The 21213-nt window shown below is 37.7% G+C and overlaps 2 protein-coding genes across 2 annotated transcripts; both read right to left on the reverse strand.

Annotated features, from left to right (window-relative positions):
* Positions 1 to 5178: 5178 nt before the first annotated feature.
* LOC122030264 (growth-regulating factor 4-like) lies at positions 5179 to 6577 on the reverse strand. The gene is made up of 2 exons (XM_042589442.1): positions 5713 to 6577; positions 5179 to 5589 (listed from the first exon to the last, which is right to left on the reverse strand). Exons 1-2 carry the CDS (start codon positions 6093 to 6095, stop codon positions 5277 to 5279), a joined length of 696 nt encoding a protein of 231 aa, XP_042445376.1. The 5' UTR covers positions 6096 to 6577; the 3' UTR covers positions 5179 to 5276.
* Positions 6578 to 7016: 439 nt separating this feature from the next.
* LOC122029585 (E3 ubiquitin-protein ligase SPL2-like) lies at positions 7017 to 18821 on the reverse strand. The gene is made up of 7 exons (XM_042588640.1): positions 18386 to 18821; positions 14873 to 14974; positions 14606 to 14776; positions 14378 to 14499; positions 13913 to 14032; positions 7811 to 8082; positions 7017 to 7139 (listed from the first exon to the last, which is right to left on the reverse strand). Exons 1-6 carry the CDS (start codon positions 18737 to 18739, stop codon positions 7812 to 7814), a joined length of 1140 nt encoding a protein of 379 aa, XP_042444574.1. The 5' UTR covers positions 18740 to 18821; the 3' UTR covers positions 7017 to 7139; position 7811.
* Between the last annotated feature and the right edge of the window lie 2392 nt (positions 18822 to 21213).

The following is a 21213-nucleotide window of genomic DNA, read 5'->3' on the forward strand; positions in this document are numbered from 1 at the left end:
GAGAAACCTCACCACAACTCGCATAAGACTACATTAGATCACTTGAGCACTTGGAGACTCTAATTAAGGTTAACCACTACTAATTTCGTCAACAATGCCCAAGCATCCCGAGCTCTATTAAATAGAACTCGGGAGGAAAACATCAAGCTATTTTCCTGCCACTAGTCGACTGGTACAACGACCAATTGACTGGTCCTAAGTGAAATTTGACCGTTATAAGCCAACGGTCAGCTACTAGTCGACTGATGAGAACACCAGTCGATTGCTACTGTAACACTATAGTAACGTTACAGTATTGCTTCAGCAACCTAGAATTTTACCCTGAGTGTAGTATCTCATACACTCCTTGCCCATACAACCTAGACTTAGCCTTCTAGCATCCTCTATCAGCTTCGCGTCCTTTGGATGTCTCCCCATCTTTCATGTCTTGCCTTCTAGAGTTTCCATTGGCCTTGTCATTATTGTCGGGTACTCTTCCTTTGCCAAGAGATCGCGCCTCCGAGACTTCATCCATTGTCAAGTCACATTTGGCCTTACATTGCCAAGACTACATGCTTGGACTTACACCACCAAGACTCACCCTTGGATTTTCCTCCTTTGTCAAGATCACACTTAGACTCTCCTTGTTGTACCTGTATCATGCACACTCACAATGCATATCAAATACAATAATAAACCTAACTTAAACCTTTGCCCAAATATCAAAACCTATGACTTCTAGATTTCTCCAACAATCTCCCGCTTTTTTATGTTTGACAGCCCATTTAAGTTAGGGAAACATAAATGCAATAACAATGCAAATAAACATGCATATCTACTCATGCATAAGTCATGGAACCTAACCCTAGGCTCCCCCTTCACCTAAGCTCCCCCTTGAGTTAGGATTTTTTGCAAAATTAAACTTCTCCCCATTTGCTAACAAGTGAGCAATTGCTCCCCCTTCACCTAAGCTCCTCCTTGAGCTAGGTTTTTTTTTTTTTACAAGGGTGTGTAGGTTTTTCACTTAAACCCAACACTTCTCCTCCTTTGCCATACATTAAAAAGAGCTCCAATAATATCCTAATTATTGAACTCTTTAGCCTCTAATGACCATAAACATCATGTATTAACCCCTCATAAGATTACATACATATTCACAATCCTTTTGGTCATTTTCTAATGCTAAAACATATTTTCAGACTGTATCAGTCGACTGCCATTAACCCCAGTCGACTGCTCTCTTCAAAACAAGCTCACAGAGATATTATGTGCTCATGAACATTGTTACCAGACACCAGTCAACTAGTAACTGTATCAGTCGATTGGTACACTATTTTAGCCAAAAATGGTATTTTTGACCTAACTTTAAAATGTACCAGAAATTCCATAGACATCCAAAAATTCTCAAATGTTATTGAGAGGTTTGTTTTACCAATGTCTACTTGAGAAAAATATATACAAAATATATTTATCATAGATCCTAAGATTGACATAAAATTCAAAACTAGCTAAATGCTTCAATTGAACCTTGACCTAAAGTCTTTATTTTGGATTTCTCTTGATATATCCACACATACTAAATCATAATACATTCCTAGCATTAGTTTATATGACATCTATACATCAAAAACTATTTTTCATGCAATATGAACCCAATTTATATTTTCATGCATGATACTATCCCAATTGTGCCAACCCACTAGGTTAGAGACTTAAGTCCATCTCTTAACCATTTGACACATTTGATAACCCATCTACCATGGGTCCTAGAGGCTCTTCCTAACTTTAGGAATCTTAACCTTAATCACATCCCTAGATGACTCATGTACCATAGTTACACCCACATGATGTACCTTTGTAGACTTCTTCTTCTTAACCTTGGGAACCTCATCCTTTCCATAATCATATGCGACCCTTGCATATTTCTTATCATGGATCTTGGATGATTCTCCCTTGCCCTTGGTCACTCTACCCTTGCCATTGTCATGTGTCACCATAACACTTGACCTCCTCTTGGCCTTGGAGGGACCCAATTTGACATTTTTGAATTTTTGACCATCCAAGCACATATTAAATCCTTTAGGTCCAATAATGAACCTATCTATGACTTTCTCCAACTTGTCCACCTTGGACATTCCTAGACCTACCTACCTTCCTAGGCATATGTCTCTCCTTCTTGGGATTAATGCCTAGATTTTCATCCACCTTCCTCTCCTTAGGCAAGGTAAGTTATTTCTTGTTAGGTCTAACCTTACATGATTTCTTAGAGTTATCTACCATGTTAACTCTATTCCTATCATTGTACCTATATTCATAATTATGCATGGGTATATAATTTTCAATATTCCTAACAAGCATGAAGGAATTTGAACTTGGATTAAATTTCAAAATAGAGATTACCTTCACTTTTACCTTTGAAGCTCCTACTTAACTTAAGCTCCTCTTCTTTTCCCATTTCTTTAAGTGTGCCAATTTCTTGAACTCTCCTCTCCTTGGGCACTTCGTGTGGTAGTGTCCCCACTCACCACATGTGAAACACCTAATGTGCTTCTTTTCTTTGACTCCATCCCTACAACCCATGTTAGTTCTTAAAGCAACTTTACCAGGTTTAGGGATTACCTCTTTTACCTTTTTAAGCGAAGGACACCAACTCTTATAGTGCCCCATCTTACCATACCCAAAGTATTTGATGTGGTCCTTTTTGCTCTTCTTGGTAGTTGAGGTGGAGGGTTGAGCTTCCAAGATCTCCTTTTTCTTGGATTGCTTTTCTTCCTCTTCACTTGAAGATATGGGTGGTTCCACTTCTTCCTCCCTTGAACATGTGGATGATACCTCCTCATCTTCCTTCTCCTCCTCGGATGTTAAGCATGTGTCAACATCCGATTGGTCCTTCCCTTGGACCAATGAACCCTTCTCCTTGGGTTCCTCCACTCCTTGGAGTTGTGTAGTATCTTCATGGAGCGCAATCACCTTGCTCCAAAGCTCATGAGCACTCTTGTACTCACCTACATTCAATACCACATTAGGAGGTAATAAATTAATTAAAATTATAGTTACCTCCTTGTCCGTCTCCAATTACTCCCTTTGCTCCTCGGTCCAATACTAAGGCCGAAGGCGTTTTCCCTTCTTGTTAGTTAGAGTCTTGAATGACTCCTCCAATGTCATCCAATGATTCGAATCCATTTGGAACCATGTCTCCAAGTGCGACTTCCAATAGCCAAAGTCTTCGCGCTCATATGGAAGTGGATCTGGATGTCCCATCCGAGAGGTCCCTCTGACTCCATCTTCTTCTCTAGAGGTTGCTCCTTTAGCGATTAGTCCAACAAAGAGCGACTAACCTCCGATACCCTTTGTTGAAACCTTGATGCTCACTAGAGGAGGCGGATCAATAGCTTCCTACAAAATCGATAAATTAGTACCAAAATCAGTTCATTTCAATTCATACATATGCATAAAATCAATACACAGAATAATTAAGCAAATAAGAAAAATAAATTTTCTTTCTTTAATGAGCTCCAATTGACTAATACACTAGACTGATCGAATGGAAAACTATATCTTAAGCATTAACTTATTCCCTTATCCTCATTAAAACTAACCTAATTGGGATGTTTAGTTGTTATTATTTAACCTAAGCCTATTTAAGTTTAACTCAAATTTATTGATCAAACCAAGACTCGTTTGATCAATTCTGGCCCATTGGATAATCTGACCTAATTCGATTAAACCTAACCAATATGATTCCATCTAGTCTGATTAATTGAATGAGTTCAAATCAGGTCGATTTTGATTTGGACCAAACTGATTTGGTTAAACTAATTAATAGTTTGAACCAGACCTAGGTCTAATTAGACCAAATTGATCTTATTAAATCAACTAATAGTTTAAACCAGACCTAGATCTGATTAGACTAAATTAATCTAATTAAACTAATCAATGATTTGAATAGATCTGGATCTGATTGAACCGTCTGATTCAAACCAATTGGTTTGAACTAGACTGGTTCAATCAACCGGTTCAAGAGAAAACAAAACTTTCGTTTTCCTTGTTTTTTCCATTAGAAAGTTTTTTGCACGTGAGAATTTGTTTTTTGTTTTTTTATTTATAAAATGCAAATATTTTCTCATTTTACTGTGCTTTGTAGGGATGTAAATGAATCAAACGGTTCGTGAGTTATTCGGAGCTTGGTTCGATAAAAAACTCGTTCGAATTCGTTCGTTTATCTTATCGAGCCGAGCTCGAGCTCGATTTCGAGCTCGACAGTTTTATCGAGTCGAGCTCGAGCTTAAGGATATTCAGCTCATGAGCTTGCAAACATATTCGTTTGTAGGCTCACGAGCCAAAAAACGAGCCTTAAAAGTTAAATCGAGCAAAAAAATGAGCTCTAGAATGAGTCAAAAAACGAGTTCTAAAATGAACCTTAAAACAAGCTTTAAAACGAGCCAAAAAAACGAGCTATAAAATGAGCCCGAAAATGAGCTCGAGCTCACTTAATGAATTAGGCTCGTTAACTATGATAATCGAGCTAATAACGAGTCGAGCTCGAACTGTTCGCGAGCTTGATAATTTCAAAACGAGCCGAGCTCGAGCCTTGTAATAAAAGTTCGATTCGGACTCGAGCTCGAGCCCGAATATAACTTAAATGAGCCGAGCTCGAGCCTAATACTATTCGGCTCGATTCGGCTCGTTTACATCCCTAGTGCTTTGCCATTTTTCGACACGAACATGAGGTCGCCGATCATGGTGGCCAATCGCCGGCCTTCCGACGCGGTCTCTGGCGTGCAACACAGCCACCGGCGCACGACATGGATGCTAGTGTGCTTCGCAGTCGTCGGTTCCAGTGGCGATCGCGAGGCGCTCGCTAACTTAGAACGAAATCGCGGACATAGTCACGATTTCCAGATTTCACACAATTTAGAAGCTCTCTTTTCTGCTATTATTATTGGTTCTAAAGCATGAAAAATATAGAAAATGAAATTTGTAAATTATAAAAACTTTCTATGCTCTGAGAAAAAGATTGAAAGAAAAAGAAATTACCGTCGGAAGAGAGATCACCAATCGAACCGTGTGTATATATATATATATACACACACAATACACCAACAAAGTTCCACGTTGAGCCTTATTTGCGTGCATTCTTTGATTTAATAAATGTGAACTGCACACAATCTCCAAACTTAAGAATATTTGATGCTTGATGATGAAGAACCAAGAACCGGGAACCGGGAACCGAGAACATAAAGCAATGCGACTGATCCAGAATTGGACCTCATCAGCATCATAAATAAACACAAGTTCTAGATATGCTCCAACTGATCCAGACCCACCCTCATCCACGAACCCTCAACCTTGAGAGGCTTCTCATCAAGGAACCAGTGGAATTGCCTACCGTTCCTGGTTTTCTCTTCCTCCAAATTAGCAACTTCGAAGTGAGCACCGAACTCCAAGCGTTCCTTCTCTTTATCTTCCTCTGCTAAGCAAATTCCAGAGTGAGCATGAACGACTTGCCTGTGGCCATACCTCTGTCTTGCCTCCTCGGCAGAGCTCACTTCTAATTTCTCAACCTGTCCACCAAATGAAGGATATCCATTCACGAACTCCTTAAAGTCACTGCACCAACTCAGTAATTAAGAACCATTTTCTATGAACAAATGACATTTGAACTTAATCTAAAAGGTAAATAGATTAATATAACACAAACATCTAGTGCTCTCTCTCTCATCGAAAGCATACCTGCATTTATGAAATGGTGAGGAAGAGCAGGGGAGGAGGAAACTGTGGGTGTGAAGCACAGTTGATGAGGACAGCAATTCCAAAGGCTTTCTCGAACGGTTCTTTCCCCTGTGCATGTGCCTGTCGCAGTACTTGGAGTTTGGGTGGACCGCCTTGGAGCACCTCCACTTCTTCCCGTCAGTTCTCCGGCACCTCCCTGGCTCTGCGTCCACCGAGGAGGAATGAGGAAGAAACGGCAAGAGGAAGCTTCTCCCGAGGCCAAGGGTGAGATCAGGAGGCAGAGCGGTGCCGGATGCCAAGCACTTGAAGATGAGGGATTGAAGCTCCAGCTCCTGCAATTGGGTGACTGTGAAGGGACGCCCACTGCCTTCTCCCATCATCATCAATTCATCAGAAGCATGAAGCTGAAGTGGAGGTAATGGTGCGAAGGTGGAGCAATTTGGTTATAAAATGGAGGGTTGTCAGGCGAGAGGGCCAACCTGGTTTAGCAGTGGAAGGGAGCGGCTTCAGTCTTCACCGTCTATGCTGCGGCCGGCAGTATCTGCTGTTGCAGTGGTGTTTTTATGTGGGAGATAGGCTCTGAATCCCTGCCATGGCTGCAGAAACGCAAAGACTGCTTTTGCTTTCGATGCTTTGGAGTAAGAACGCTGCGTGCAAGGACAAACGGACGGACAATTTACCATTGAAAGGGTCATTTCTGGACTCATGTTTCATTGGCAGATTTTGTAAAGCTTCATCGTGCACCTCAGTAGCTATTTTTTCTGTCTATATATATATAAAGAACAAGGCAAAAATTAAAAACTAACATGTATTTCACATGTAATGACTAACTAATGCATCCATGATGACTACAGAAATTCAAGCCAATTTGTGGACACTATGGCTTACTGGTGCATACAAGATGACTTCAAACATCCAAAACAATAGGCGCAGTATATCAACATTCACCTTCCATATATATTTATATATATTAAAAGAGCTAAGTCAACTTTAACATATCAGATCACCAATCCCATTACCTAACCACATATCAACATTCCCATGGAATACAGACACAAGCAATTCAACATTGCAGCAAGAAGGGATTTACTTGGAAAATGCGCAGAACTGTTTTGATGGTACACATTGTTCGGAATGATTCTTACTAGACTCTAATAAGTTGATTCACAACGCTACCAAAGTGGCTCTGTATATGCGACTATCACTATATACAACCACTGTGCACAGTCTCACCAAATGGTTTGTTTGTACAGCACCCCATTCAATACTTGATGGTTTGACAAGTCATAGTATGATCTTGTTTCTAAGCAGCAAGTTAGCAAATGAATATATAACCACATTCGAGTTGGCACAATTGTAATCCAATTGGAATTTGCATCATCCCTACCAAGCTAGGTCAGCTTTGTTTTGCCGCAATGACCATCATCCTGCAAAAAAAAAAAACTATGAAATAATTTCAAAGAGTTGCAACTAATGGGTAAGTATCAGACTGAGTAATTCATTTGATAAAAATATCTTATCAAAGTTTTGTCCATAAACCTTAACAAGCCGAACCTGCTTAACATTCTTGTTTATTTAATTTGTTTTTAAAAATGGAACAACTATAAATGAGCCTTTATTGAGCTGAGTATCGAGCTTCCTTACAAACCAAACATCAGGTTCATTTACAGCCCTAACAAGGATGATCAATAGATTGTATAATTATACAAATAAAATCAATTAGAATTAGAGGTATAAAGGAGGACAATTACACAAATTCTAGTTAACACAATTAAAGTTCAAGGTATTCAAATAATATCTATATTTTCTTGGATAGAGTTCAACGGATATAAATTATACAGATGATCCTAAATAGCAGGGACAAGCACAACATGATACTGAATGAGATCTAATTAGTCTATCTACTTGAACTTTATACCATCTATGATAGAAATGTCTATTTTAACATTATAGCATCTATTTTATGAATGCATTTATTGTCTGAGACTACAGTTCCACATGTTGCATGAGGACCCAATATTACTATAAATACATAAAAAGAGCAAAGCCCAATATATTTTTAGGTAAAAAGAATAAAAGGTCTCAAGAGTTCGTTCACCTCAAGAATCATATATTCTAATGGAGGACCGTACAGTCTGCCGACACACAGGACATTTTGGTGAACGGTCACGGGCTACATGCATTGCACAGGGAGGACAACAAACAAGATGCCCACAAGGAATGAAAGCAGATCTCCTTTGTGTTGTTAAACAAATAACACAAAGTTGCCCATCAGGTACATCCTCCCCTTCAGAGCTGTTTTCCACTATGGCCTCTTCTAAGTCTTCAATTTGTCGCCTTAGTCTCCATTCTTTCCACCTCCATAAGTTCCTGCATTATCATTAACAAATTATCAAATTCATTGGATTATTTATTTCAACCAAGATATTGCAACATCTAATCACCAAATGTTAGCAGTGATAGCCACCAAACAAAGCAAACTACTCCAGATAGCACAGGTAGACCCAAATTGTGTAACTAAATACTGATAACTTCATAATATTTGAATCAGAGTTATTGTGGAAAGCTGGCGCAGTTCGTACATTGTAGGAACACAGGGATGACTTTAGACATTTGTTTTCTGGAATATTGCATTAACAGTAAACAAAAGTGAACGGTAAAGAAGAGTGTCCAATTTGACTGTGTGCATACAATGAGTTGGAGATGCATGCACATTCTGTGGACAATGGTCAGTTTCTAAGCACAAACTTTAAGTAAGTTTTAAATGGATAAAATGCAATTTAATGGATATATAATCAATGCGAAACTGATTATTTTGCATTTGCAATGCATCTAAAAAAATTCAAAGCTCGTAGGACCTAGTAGAGTGAATCTTTGTCACCTTGGTTGCATTTCTGTAATTAAAGGGAGACACATGAATGACCTTGAGTCTTTTACAAGCTTAAATATTTTTCTAAAGTTGCTGATGGAGGCAGAACTATAATGTAAATGCAAGATCTTGTAGCCAACTTATAAAGGTGCTTCTCAAAGCCATATTAGCAACTAAGCAAATTGACTGACGCCTCCAAAAGTTATAGGTTACATGCAAAAAATAGCAAGCTCAGAAGTAGATGTTCTTGCCCATGTGAGGTTTGCATAAAGTGCACTGTGTTAATAGCAACGTGACTAGTTTAGAGAACATAACTTCTTAGTTTCTCAACAAAGCAATCTTACCATTTCAAATGACTCCTTCAAGTACTTATATACGCTTGATGTAGCTTAGTTACTAATCAACTCAAATTTTTGGAGAGTCTATATCAAAAATAGCAACTAATACATGTGAAACTAAAATTTTTAACAATGTGATATCTATTATATTTTGTAGGTTAGCAAGAGTAAATGAGCCACCAATCACCAAGTACTTGGATTAGCATCTATGTTAATATTTTAGACTCATGTTTATGTTCAGGACAAAAACTTGCATACACCCACTGACTAGATGGTGTTTGCCTTCCTCATGAAGAAACATCTCAACATATTTTTCATCTAAATCAGATATAACGTGATCCATAGTACATGCTAACTTGTATGAATAAAGATGAGCTGGAGAAATTTTGGATCTAACTGTTCAAATTAGCTGAACAAGTTTAAGGCCAAAACAGATATTCGGCCACCTGCTAGTACTAGAAGGCTAGCAGCATTAAACAACTCCTACCAGCAAAGTTTGATCAGAGAGCAAAATTACAAGAGAGAGAAAAAATAAAACGAAAAAGAAAAATACAGTGATGATAAATAACAATTCTCGAATTGAATGTTAAAATGGTTTTAATTTGGAGTTATTAATGAAAACTAGCATAAAGGTTCTAGCAGCACTAGCTTGACATGCACCAAGCCAGTAATAAAATTATGGCTTTGGCTATGAAGCAAAAAGGTTTAACTGATTACGATCCATACCCTACCAGTGTCAACAACTATTGCCCTGCCCTTTTCTTGATTAATAGAAGCACAGCTCTTGCAAGAGGACTATAGTCACTCTTAAAGATGACATGCTTAAACAAAGCTCATATGTACAAATTTATAGGTAAGAATCTAACACCTTCAAATAGTTTCAGAAAAGATTTTAGAAAACATATCTAGTCATCATATAGTGAATATGTGGATTCAAATGTGGTCACTATTAAGATATTATGTAACATAAATCGTCTCCATAAAAATATAATGTAACATGCTCAAGAACATGTCAAGAACAGATGCATAAAATGAGTTACTCCTACTAAATAATGAATAGATAAAATTTAAGTTCCATCCAAATCTCTTAACACTCACAATAAACCAAACATTTGATGCTCGTGAAAAAAGTATTATCTGATGCAGAAAATTGATAATCTTATCAAGGAGCATATTATTCATTGAGTTACAGATATTATGACACTCCTGCTCAATCCTGAACCGAGTTTGATCCATTAGTTTTTGTTGGTTGAAATAGGTCAGTAGAATTGAAAGTTTTTCCAACTAAATCACCTCTAAATCCAAGTAGAATCTCCTTTTGATCAAATGTATCTATCACATAATTCCGTTACATTCATCACATTTTTCCAATACATGATTTTCTTCCCTTGTCACTTTCTTCATTCTTTATAGTTGAAAAAAAAACTAAACAAAAACATTACTAGTCAGCTCCTTGTAATATATAGTGAGTAGGATATTCCTAAGGATTTTACAACAACAACAACAACAACCAAGCCTTTTCCCACTAGGTGGGGTCGGCTGTATGAATCCTTTTACGCCATTGAGCTCTATCTCCTATTATATCATCATCTATATTTAAATAAATTTTATCTTGTTTTATTGTTGCTAACTAAGTCTCTTTTGGTCTTCCTCTTCCTCGTTTGATATGCATGTTTATCATAGTTTCACATCGCCTAATTGGAGCATTTATTGATCGTCTAAGTACATGTCCGTACCATCTTAAACGTGTCTCTCGGAGTTTTTCCTCAATAGATACAACTCCGACTTTCTCTCTAATGCTCTCATTTCTTATTTTGTCCATCTTCATATGTCCACACATCCACCTTAACATCCTCATCTCTGCAACTCTCATCTTCTGCTCATGTGCTCGAGTCATAGCCCAACATTCAGCTCCATATAGCATAGCAGGTCTAATTGCGGTTTTATAGAACTTACCTTTAAGTTTAAGAGGTACTTTACGGTCACATAAAACACTCGACGCTCCCCTCCATTTCACCCATCCTGCTTGTATTCTATGTAAGACATCTCTCTCAATCCCTCCATCATTTTGTAAAAATGATCCTAAATATTTAAATCTCTCGGTTCTAGGCAACTCGTCCTCTCCTATTTTAATAATTGTTTCATTACTTCTAATATTGCTAAACTTAAATTCCATATATTCTGCCTTTAATCTACTAAGCTTAAAACCTTTCCCTTCTAGTGTTTCCCTCCAAGATTCTAGCTTAGCATTTACTCCTTCACGTGCCTCATCTACCAAAATAATATCATCTGCAAACAACATGCACCACGGTACTCTGTCTTGAATGTGCGCAGTGAGTTCGTCCATAATTAGTGTAAAAAGATAGGGACTTAGAACTGATCCTTGATGTAACCATATCTTTATTGGAAATGCTTCAGTTACTCCGCCTGAGGTCTTTACTCTGGTCGTTACATCCTCATACATATTCTTAATTAGTTCAATATATGTTACGCTAACACCTCTCTTTTCTAAAGTTCTCCATATAATTTCTCTTGGGATTCTATCATACGCTTTTTCTAAGTCAATGAATACTATGTGTAGATCTTATTTTTGTTCCCGATATTTTTCAATTAATTGTCTAAGAAGATGTATAGCTTCTATTGTCGACCTTCCAGGCATGAACCCAAATTGATTTTCTGTCACTGTGGTCTCCTTCCTCAATCTTTTTTCTATTACTTTTTCCCAAAGTTTCATAGTATGACTCATTAGTTTAATACCCCTATAGTTTGCACAATTTTGTACGTCTCCTTTATTCTTATATAAGGGAACTAGAGTACTTATCCTCCATTGATCAGGCATTTTTTTCGTTTTCAATATCATGTTAAATAATTTTGTAAGTCATTCAATACCTTGTTTCCCTAAGCACTTCCATACCTCTATCGGAATATCATCTGGTCCAACGGCTTTTCCATTGTGCATCTCATTTAAAGTTTGTTTTACTTCTGAAGTTTGAATTCTACGATAAAAATTAAAATTTCGATGCTCATTTGACTTAATTAAATTACCTAAGTTGAGTTGGTCTCCTAAACCTTCATTAAAAAGTTGATGAAAATACCTCTTCCACCGCTCTTTTATTTCTCCATTGCTTACTAATACCCTATTACATTCATCTTTAATACATTTTATTTGGCTCAGATCTCTTGTTTTTCTTTCTCTCACTTTAGCTATTCTATAAATATCTCTTTCCCCTTCTTTTGTATCCAATTTTTGATATAACCGTTCAAAAGTTTCATTTTTTGCTTCACTCACTACTTTCTTAGCTTCTTTCTTGGCTATTGTATATTTTTTTAAGTTTTCCTCGTTCTTACAAATATATAATTCCTTATAAGCTATTCGTTTTTCCTTTACCTTCTCTTGTACTTTCTCATTCCACCACCAAGATTCTTTACTTAGCGGTGCATGCCCCTTTGACTCACCGAGGACACTCTTAGCTACTATTTTCAACTTTGATACCATCTTATCCCATGTTGTATTAGAGTCATCGTATATTTCACCTAATGCTTGTACTTCTACCTTCTCCTTAAATATATGTTGCTTCCCATCCTTTAACTTCCACTACTTAATTCTAGGAATTGTATATATTTTCTTTCTATTGATACTATGTTTGAGGCGTATATCCAACACTACTACCCTATGTTGGGTAGTTAAGCTTTCTCCAGGGATGACTTTGCAATCTTTACAAATCTTTCTATCCTTCTTCCTAACCATAAGAAAGTCAATTTGCGATTTATTATTCCCACTTTTGAATGTGACTAAGTGTTCTTCTCTTTTCTTAAAAAACGTATTAGCTAATATAAGGTCATATGCTATCGCAAAATCTAATATAGTTTTCCCTTCCTCATTCCTCGTTCCAAACCCATAACTCCCATGTACTCTCTCATATTCCTCATTTTTCACTCCGACATGCCCATTTAGATCACCTCCTATTAAAATCCTTTCATTTGGTGGAATATTTTGTAATATTTCATCTAAGTCCTCCCAAAACCTTGATTTGGTAGCTTCATCTAATCCTACTTGTGGTGCGTATACGCTAATTATGTTCATAGTTTCTTTCGCCACTATTATCTTAAGGGCTATAATTCTATCCCCTTTTCTAACTACTCCTACAACTTCATCCTTTAACAAACTATCTACAATAATACCTACTCCATTTCTTGCTTTACTCTTTCCAGTGTACTATAACTTAAAACCCGAGTTCTCTATCATCTTTGTCTTCTCACCTGTCCATTTTGTCTCTTATACACACAAAATATTAATTTTTCTCCTAATCATCATATCTACTACCTCCATTAATTTACCGGTGAGAGTTTCTATGTTCCATGTTCCAAATCTTAGATTATTAGTTTTCCTATCATATTTGTTCTTATCTAACCGATGGTGCGAGAACTCTTGCCTATTTAACACTACACCCAAGTTCTCATGGAGATGTAGCGGTCCTTGCTGAGACGTTACAGTCGAACCCTGTAACGCGAACTCTTGCATATTTATCACTACACCCGAGTTCTGGAGATGTAGCGGTCCTTGCCGAGACGTTACAGTCGGACCCTGCAACGCGTTCCTTCCGGGGAACAACCTAGCATTAGCACAATAGTTTAATGGATTCATTCATGAAATATTTGTCATAGTTTGACGCTGGCTGGCAACCTAACGCAACCCTCCTCCTTTATCCGGGCTTGGGACCGGCCATGACCGGTCATCATGGGCGGAGTTATTCCTAAGGATTTTAAGATGGATAAATTAATCAAGCAGATTGGCATAGAAGAGTTCAATTGAGGATTAAAATAGTGTGCAAGGAAGCATACATGATGGGATAGAACTTGTTTAATGCTAGACTAATTAGATTTCTCTCCACTTGAGCATATATATCAGATCTTATTCTACACAGGAAAATTAGGTGTATACATATGCATCTGTGTTAAACATGGTGCCACACACCAGAGTTAAAAATGATACCTGACGATGGCATAGCATAATATACCAACAGACAGTGTTCCAAGCAGAACACCACCCCAGAATAAGATCCTTGCATTGAAATTAAGTTCAGTTACAATTTCATCCTTTGTCATGTCAGCCCTGTGACCAACACAATGAAAACAAAATATGAGCAAAAAAAACTTCCGTATAAGAATAAGTTAGTGTGCATATTAGATGGATGTTTTTCTAGATAGGGTAAAATTCTAGTAGTTGCACAAGAATTTAAACAAGGCAATAAGTTATCAATGGCTAGCTTTGACTGAAGAGCTCTTCCAAAACTAGCACAGGAAATTAAGAAACAGTAGGATATCATATAGAAATTACAAGCAACCAGGAAAAAGAAAAGTTATAGTGATGCATACAAGAAACATGGAAAGCAAACGTATTATAGTGATGCATACAAGAAACAAGGAAAAGAAACATAGAAGTTATAGTGATGCATACAAGAAACAAGGAAGATCCTTGGATGACTTTATCTCTATGGCGCCATTTCTAATGCTGCAGATGCCAATTGCAGTGACCTCCTTCCCAATTGGAAGGATTTTTTCTTCATTCAACAGTGCCACCTTTTAAGAACATAATCTTGATTACAAATCTAGAAAGATGAATATGACTAGAACTCTAGGGGCAAAAAATATTCCCAAGATACAAAAGTAGAGAACAAGAACCTACAGGATATCCAGAGCCAAGCATGACCTGGAAGAATGTTAAAGGAGTAGCTTGAATAGGGTGCAGCTCATGATAAACTGTAGTCAGAGGTAATGGTTGGGTTGAACCATCCAAATTAACATGAACATAGCCTGAATTAGGCCACGCAGAATCTTCAACGAGAATAAATGGAACCTACAAGTTCCAAAACCACATCAGCACTTTTTACATTGTGATCAATGACAATGTATTAAATCAGCAATTAAATTCATGAGATTGGCTAGTATTTACCAATCTCAATGAGCTTGACTTTTGCTCCTTGGTTGTTCTGAAAAGAATGGACTGGAGATCAAGACTCCACGAGAGCATTCCCTTCCATTCATTGTAAAGACACTTCACCATGAAAACAAGAGTATGTCATAGTAGGTACCGTTTTATGTCATATTATATTGCATCCAGCTAATTTGATTTATATTATCAATCTGTTCAGCATAGTTCCAATTTAAAAGGAAACTAAAATAATGATGATATTACTAATAACCCAAGAAATTGATGAACTGAGTTCAACAAGGAGCACTACACAATGCATGTTGGCATCAAAGTTACCAATATACTACCAGGAATTATAGCCCACATGATTTAGGGCTTGTATCAGATGTCATTCTGCAGCACATTAAACTACTTGACAATATACCAACACATATCACAAAGTATCAATGGACAATAGACAACCTCATCAAATCCACAAATATCATACACTATTCTAAATTCCTTACAAGATATTCATTGGTTAAAGCGCTGACATTGATATTTGATTGAATCAATACACTGGACTGACTAAATGAATATATTTAGCCGTGAGCCAATAAATATAGTAGGCCAAATGAGGATTGCAACAAAAGAATAATGCACATGGTTAAGATACAAAATCATCCAAGAGCAATCCCTCTTAAGAAGGATAGTAGGTAACAAAAACTGTTATCAGATTCTTGTGTTAGAACAAGTGAAGTATGCCCTTTAACAACAAAGTACCAAAAGCATTTCATTTCACCCCAAAGTATCATAAGTCAATCAGGAAATTTCCCCCCTGTGGATGTGGCAGAAGTGTATGCTCGCAACATGCTGCTGGGCAAGGTTGAGGAGGTGGAAGACACAGTTGTGGGTCAAACATACTTCAAACTCACTATATATTCACTATGATTGCACCAACAAGTTATCGGATCTCTATTGGAAAAAGTTTGGATGATGCCTACCGCATATGCTACTGCAATATATATGAATTTGGTAAGAGAGTGATGAAATAGTTACAGTGTGTCACTAATGCACCCATGTTTTACCTATGAATTCTAAAACATCATACAATAATTCTACTCCAATGAATGGAGTATGCCGGACCACTTCAACGCCAGTCAAAAAAGTCAACCGACCTATTTTGTCTCTTGCTTATTGTGGTACCCTGTAAATGCCCAAGTCTATTTGCATACTCTGCTGGTCTGTGGATACTTGATTGAAGTACACATCATATGTCCAATATAAGATCTTTGTTTTCTTATTTGTCAATTTTTTCATGTACTTATTCATGTCATTCTAGCAAATGACTACTACTGCTTGTGTGGATAGCGGTGACAGTAGAATGGATATTTTTGGGTAGCTGTGGCTATCTAACCCATTTAAATGGGTTTAGATGCCTGTTAAATAGATTTTGGTAAAATAATAAATACCCGAGATGAGTATGGGTAGGAATCAGGTTTAATGACTCAGGTATTGCCTACCTGGATAAACTTAATTATTTTTAGAATAGATATATATACACATTATTAATATCCCTCAATCACTCATTTTTTTAGTTGCATGGTAGGGTCAAGTTGAATTCTAGCAGTCCCCTGTGGATACCCAACCCACTAAATCTTTTGCGTGTACCCATATTGACATTACTCCCAAAAACTATCGGTATTGAAAAAGCAATAGATATCCATGATGAATATGGAAGAAGTAAAAGTATTGTGCCTTAGACAAATATGGATATACAACAACAACAACCAAACTTTATCCCACTAGGTGGGATGGACTATATTGATCCTTTTATGTCATTAAGCTCTATCCCCTACTATATCATTATTTATATTTAAATAAATTTTATCTTGTTTTATGGTTACTAATCAAGTCTTTTTTGGTCTTCCTTTTCCTCGTTTAATGTACACATTTGTCATAGTTTCACATCGCCTACCTGGAGCATCTATTGGTCGTCTACATACATGTTCATACCATCTTAAACATGTCTCCCGGAGTTTTCCCTCTATAAGTGCAACCTCAACTTTCCATCTAATATTTTCATTTCTATCTTGTTCATCCTTGTATGTCCGCACATCCACCTTATATGCCAGTACCACCTTAGACAATGGATATACATAGTAAAAATTTGACATGAATCTTACCAATTATTATTCCTATGTAAGGAAGTTATAGGAAATTCCAAACCATCTCTCTCTATATCTATGCCATATGTTATTTATTGCTGAAGTCTATTAGAACGCCAATTAAACAACAAGCTTAGTTATTAAGAAAGAAGTCACTCTATATATTCATATAATTTATTACTCCATCTCATGTGTGGGGAGACCGACTAGACGGAAATAACCCCGCCCTCCAAAGTTCACCACATGGAATGACAACATAATTAGGGATGTATTTACTAATACTGACGATATCTAAACCAAGAACCTCCCACTTTGCTACAATGTTAAAGTTGACTCGTGTACTAAAGATGACCTACTATCAATCTTCATGTTATTTCACAACTTGAACAATATGTTGATGCGGATGAAACTATATTACCAACTTGGTCATAACTCTTTCTGCTTTGAAGAAAATATATCATCTGAAAACCTGAAGTGTCTTTTCCAAACAGGTCAACAAATCAGCATTTAATAGTTAATTTATTTAGACATAGAGAAACTTGTCGACTTTCATCAAAATTACTATTTGAACATTTTTTTACGTTCATGATTTGTGTTCCCCACACAAGTTGTCTATTTACTGAAATGTCATTGTGAAAGATTCTCTGTATCTCCTTCTTTGTACTAAAACTAAAATAATGGATTAACATTCTCTCATCTATTTTGCTGTTTGAAAATAGATTAGCAAAAAACAAAGTGTAAAAAAGTCATTGTGAGATTATTACATAATAGCACAACATTGACCTGAAATATCATTTCCTAAAAATTCTTAAAAGGTAGAATACATAAGTTGGAGAGGTCATTTCAATTTTCAAGAATGGTTAAGCAATTGATGAAAATGGTAGAAGTCTCAAATTGATTGATATCTGATCCAATATAAGCTAAATAGCCGGTGTCAAAACCTTTGAATCCAAATTGTACCTTTGACGGGCACATGTGTGAAGCATACTACGATGACCCAAAAAAATTCAAAATACGTAGATGTGAAGATGAAGAAGGCCTAATCCTAAGCAGCAAACAGGCCTTCCAGTGTATTTTACTAACAGTATAGTAGGAGTGAGTATGAAAATTTGTTTTAAGTCAGTAACAACTAATTTTAGATTTCATAGTGAAGTAAGAAAGTTCATTATTTGTAATAAGGGAAAGAGTTTCCATGAGAAGGGTGGTCGAAGTAATTGAGTTAAGAAACCAAACCTCGCTCAATTTTTGTAGGTTACGATTTACGAGAGAAATGCTCAAGGGAATAAAGAGATCGCTCTCAATCAAGATAAAATATATATATATATACTAAAATTGAGATATCATTCTATTGGCACCTCCACGAGAAGATAAAGGGAAAAAGAATTACCGTCTGGGTGCTGAGGATCGCAACAGCACTCTCGTCGGAGCCGTGGGGAGTGAGGACACCCTCTCTCTTGAAAGGTCCCCAGATGCCGTGGGCCTCTATGGCGGAGGTTGGCTGGACACGACCTCGGACGACAACCAGGATGGGCTCCTCTTCTCCATCGGATAGGATAGAGCGGAGGCCGGAGATGGAGGCGGAGGGGGCAGCCTTGATGCGGCCAAGGGCAGCAGAGGTAGCGAAGTACTTGACCCAGGAGGCCGTGGCGACTGCCGCAAGGGCGAGACCTAGGATAGCGCCGTCGCAGGACGCGGCGAGGCGCCCGATGGCTGCCGCCAGTTCACGGTTACGCGACGACATTTTCGGCGACGACGGCGAGGTAGGCGGTGGGAGTTCCTGATCTGTGCGTGTGCATTTTTTTCTCGATTTAGTGACAACGGGGGATCATCTAGCCAGCGGAGCCGAATCGGCTAGAGCCGAGCCGAGCCGATAGTAGTGTTTATAATTAGTTCCGATCCTCTGTCCGAACTTTCTCTGTCCCCATGTCTCACTGTCGATCGGACGATCCAAATTACATCTCAAGGATGTCTTGCACATCACAAGGATACTGCACATATCTTAAAGATGCTATGATGCCTTGATATGTAATCTGGACCGTCCAATCGACAGTGAAACATGGGGACAAAGAAGATTCGGGACAGAAGATCCGAACTTATTTATAATGGTGGGGACTTGAGGGTTATAAATTCGGAAATTCAAGGTATAAGAAATTTCTAAATTCCATATTATATTTTGAGAATAATGAAAGGACCCGTTAATTTGGATCATCTTTCCACTCTACTCCTTTGGTCAGATCATCTGATTCATTAAAAAAAATATCAAGACATATATTATTTATAATTATAATTGTATCATTGTCATGATTCGATCGTAATTAGTTACGATCCCTCTCTAAATTTACCGTCTATTAGATTATAATTTAGATCAGAACGAATGATCAGAGACCGTCCAAAGGCCGTCGACGGTAGGCAAGTGGCCAGGCAGTCTGGCATCGAGCAGGGGGTGACCTCCAGCCACCCATCCTGACCAAAACTATAATCTAGCGGGACGATGAACTTAAGGAGAGATCCCAATTAATTACGGTAACGATTTGGCTGTAATTACAAATAGTTAATTCCTTGATCCATTTTATTTTTTGTCAACTAGAGGATATGCTCTCTTACTCCTCTCGTCAATATTTTTTTATATGACAATTTTCATTACATCCGTGAAACGTTTAAATCTTAAAATAATTTTAGTGATTTAGATGTATGCAACATTAATATCTCTCTTTCTAATCGTGGAAAGTAATTTATTTCCCTTTCTTTCACATCGATTAATATAACTCGAATTTATTTTTTTAGTTTAACTATTAAAATCAAAATCAAAATCAGAATTTGACATTAAATTTATCTTCTCTAAACTCTATTCTTTTGTATGATTACAAATTCATAAAAATTTAAATAGTTTAGGTCCAATAGTAAATTTTGATCAAAACTCACTAATCAATATAAAAAAACTTCAATTGCATCCATTCCAAGTCCTTTAAATTTATGATATATCAAGAATTCCAAATGTGTCCTCCTCTATTATTGTCGGACTTTCCTAGAATGTTGGGGCTTGGTCTCTAGGATACCAGGATCATGTTGAAACTAATATGAGAGCATACTAGAATCATGTTGAGCTTAGTGTGGGGAGTCCAAACCCAACTTGGTCTGGGTATGCTCTCAAATTAGACCCGACATGGTCTTGGTATTCAAGAGACCAGACCTAACCGTTATAGCTGAAAGTTAGCATAATAGCGAAGCACCTCTGGGAACCCAAAATAAGTAATGGAGAACGCCTTTAGATTCCTTATAACCTCAGAACTCCACGAGACCTGAAATGAGTGCAATTTGAAATCTCTAGATTTTGACCAAAACTCAATGATAAACCTAAGCTATTTGGATTTCTACAAACTTGCACCCATCAAGTAGGGTTGAGTGAGAGGAAGATAAATACAGTGTTAAACCTTGATTCTGATCAAGGAACACTATGGATCTGGTGTGGGGATATAAGTATCTCGAGTTAATTTTGATGTTGATCAATCGAGTTAAGTTACGTTATGTATAGTTAATGTTTAATATCTGAGTGTGCAGGAATTTAGGAATACAAGAAGTCGAGCGAAAGATACAACGAGTGAGAAGGATGACACGGAAAGAGAGTCAATAGGCTCGGTGCATTTGAGGGACGAGAATTACATAAGACTATACTGGTGGAGCGAGAAAGACGCGAGAGGCACATCTGAGAGACAAGAAGCCGGGAGGAAGGCTGCTCGAGGAGAAGGTCGGAGTTGGATTTGGGTGAGCTCAACTCTGGACAATTGGAGAATCACCCATGCAAGCGAAATATGAAAATTGTCAACTCGGAAGTTGATAATTCAAGGTGCCTCTAATTGACTGGAGATGCCCTGAAGACTCGAAGCACCTCAGTTAGCTTGAGGTGCCTCGGATGCCCAAAGAAGTTGTTGATGCGGATGGGACTTGAGGCACCTCTGATGACCCGAGGCACCTCGAATGAACTTGGAGTCATTGCCACAGAGATAAGCAACGTAGTCCACGTCAGTCAAACTGAGGGGCCTCCGATTGAAATGAGGTGCCTCCGTCAGAACTGAGGTGCCTTCGATGAACCGAGGCACCTCAGTCGAACATTGGCAAACTTCATCCCATTAGAGGTTCCCTCAGTCAACCGAGGCACCCCGAATTGCCACGTTAGTAAAACAATCACTTTAACTAGTGAGCTATAAATAATGTCTT

This window comes from Zingiber officinale, chromosome 10B (assembly GCF_018446385.1).
Source record: "Zingiber officinale cultivar Zhangliang chromosome 10B, Zo_v1.1, whole genome shotgun sequence".
NCBI classification, from domain to species: Eukaryota; Viridiplantae; Streptophyta; class Magnoliopsida; order Zingiberales; family Zingiberaceae; genus Zingiber; species Zingiber officinale.

Excerpts from the sequence above, each read along its gene's own strand:
- LOC122030264 (XM_042589442.1), bottom strand. The coding sequence starts at position 6,095 with ATGATGATGGGAGAAGGCAGTGGGCGTCCCTTCACAGTCACCCAATTG. Across the intron at positions 5,590-5,712 it reads TCACCATTTCATAAATGCAG|TGACTTTAAGGAGTTCGTGA; the intron begins GTATGCTTTCGA and ends GAGTTGGTGCAG.
- LOC122029585 (XM_042588640.1), bottom strand. The coding sequence starts at position 18,739 with ATGTCGTCGCGTAACCGTGAACTGGCGGCAGCCATCGGGCGCCTCGCC. Across the intron at positions 14,975-18,385 it reads CGATCCTCAGCACCCAGACG|TGTCTTTACAATGAATGGAA; the intron begins GTAATTCTTTTT and ends TTCATGGTGAAG. Across the intron at positions 14,033-14,377 it reads AAGGATCTTCCTTGTTTCTT|GGCTGACATGACAAAGGATG; the intron begins GTATGCATCACT and ends TGTTGGTCACAG.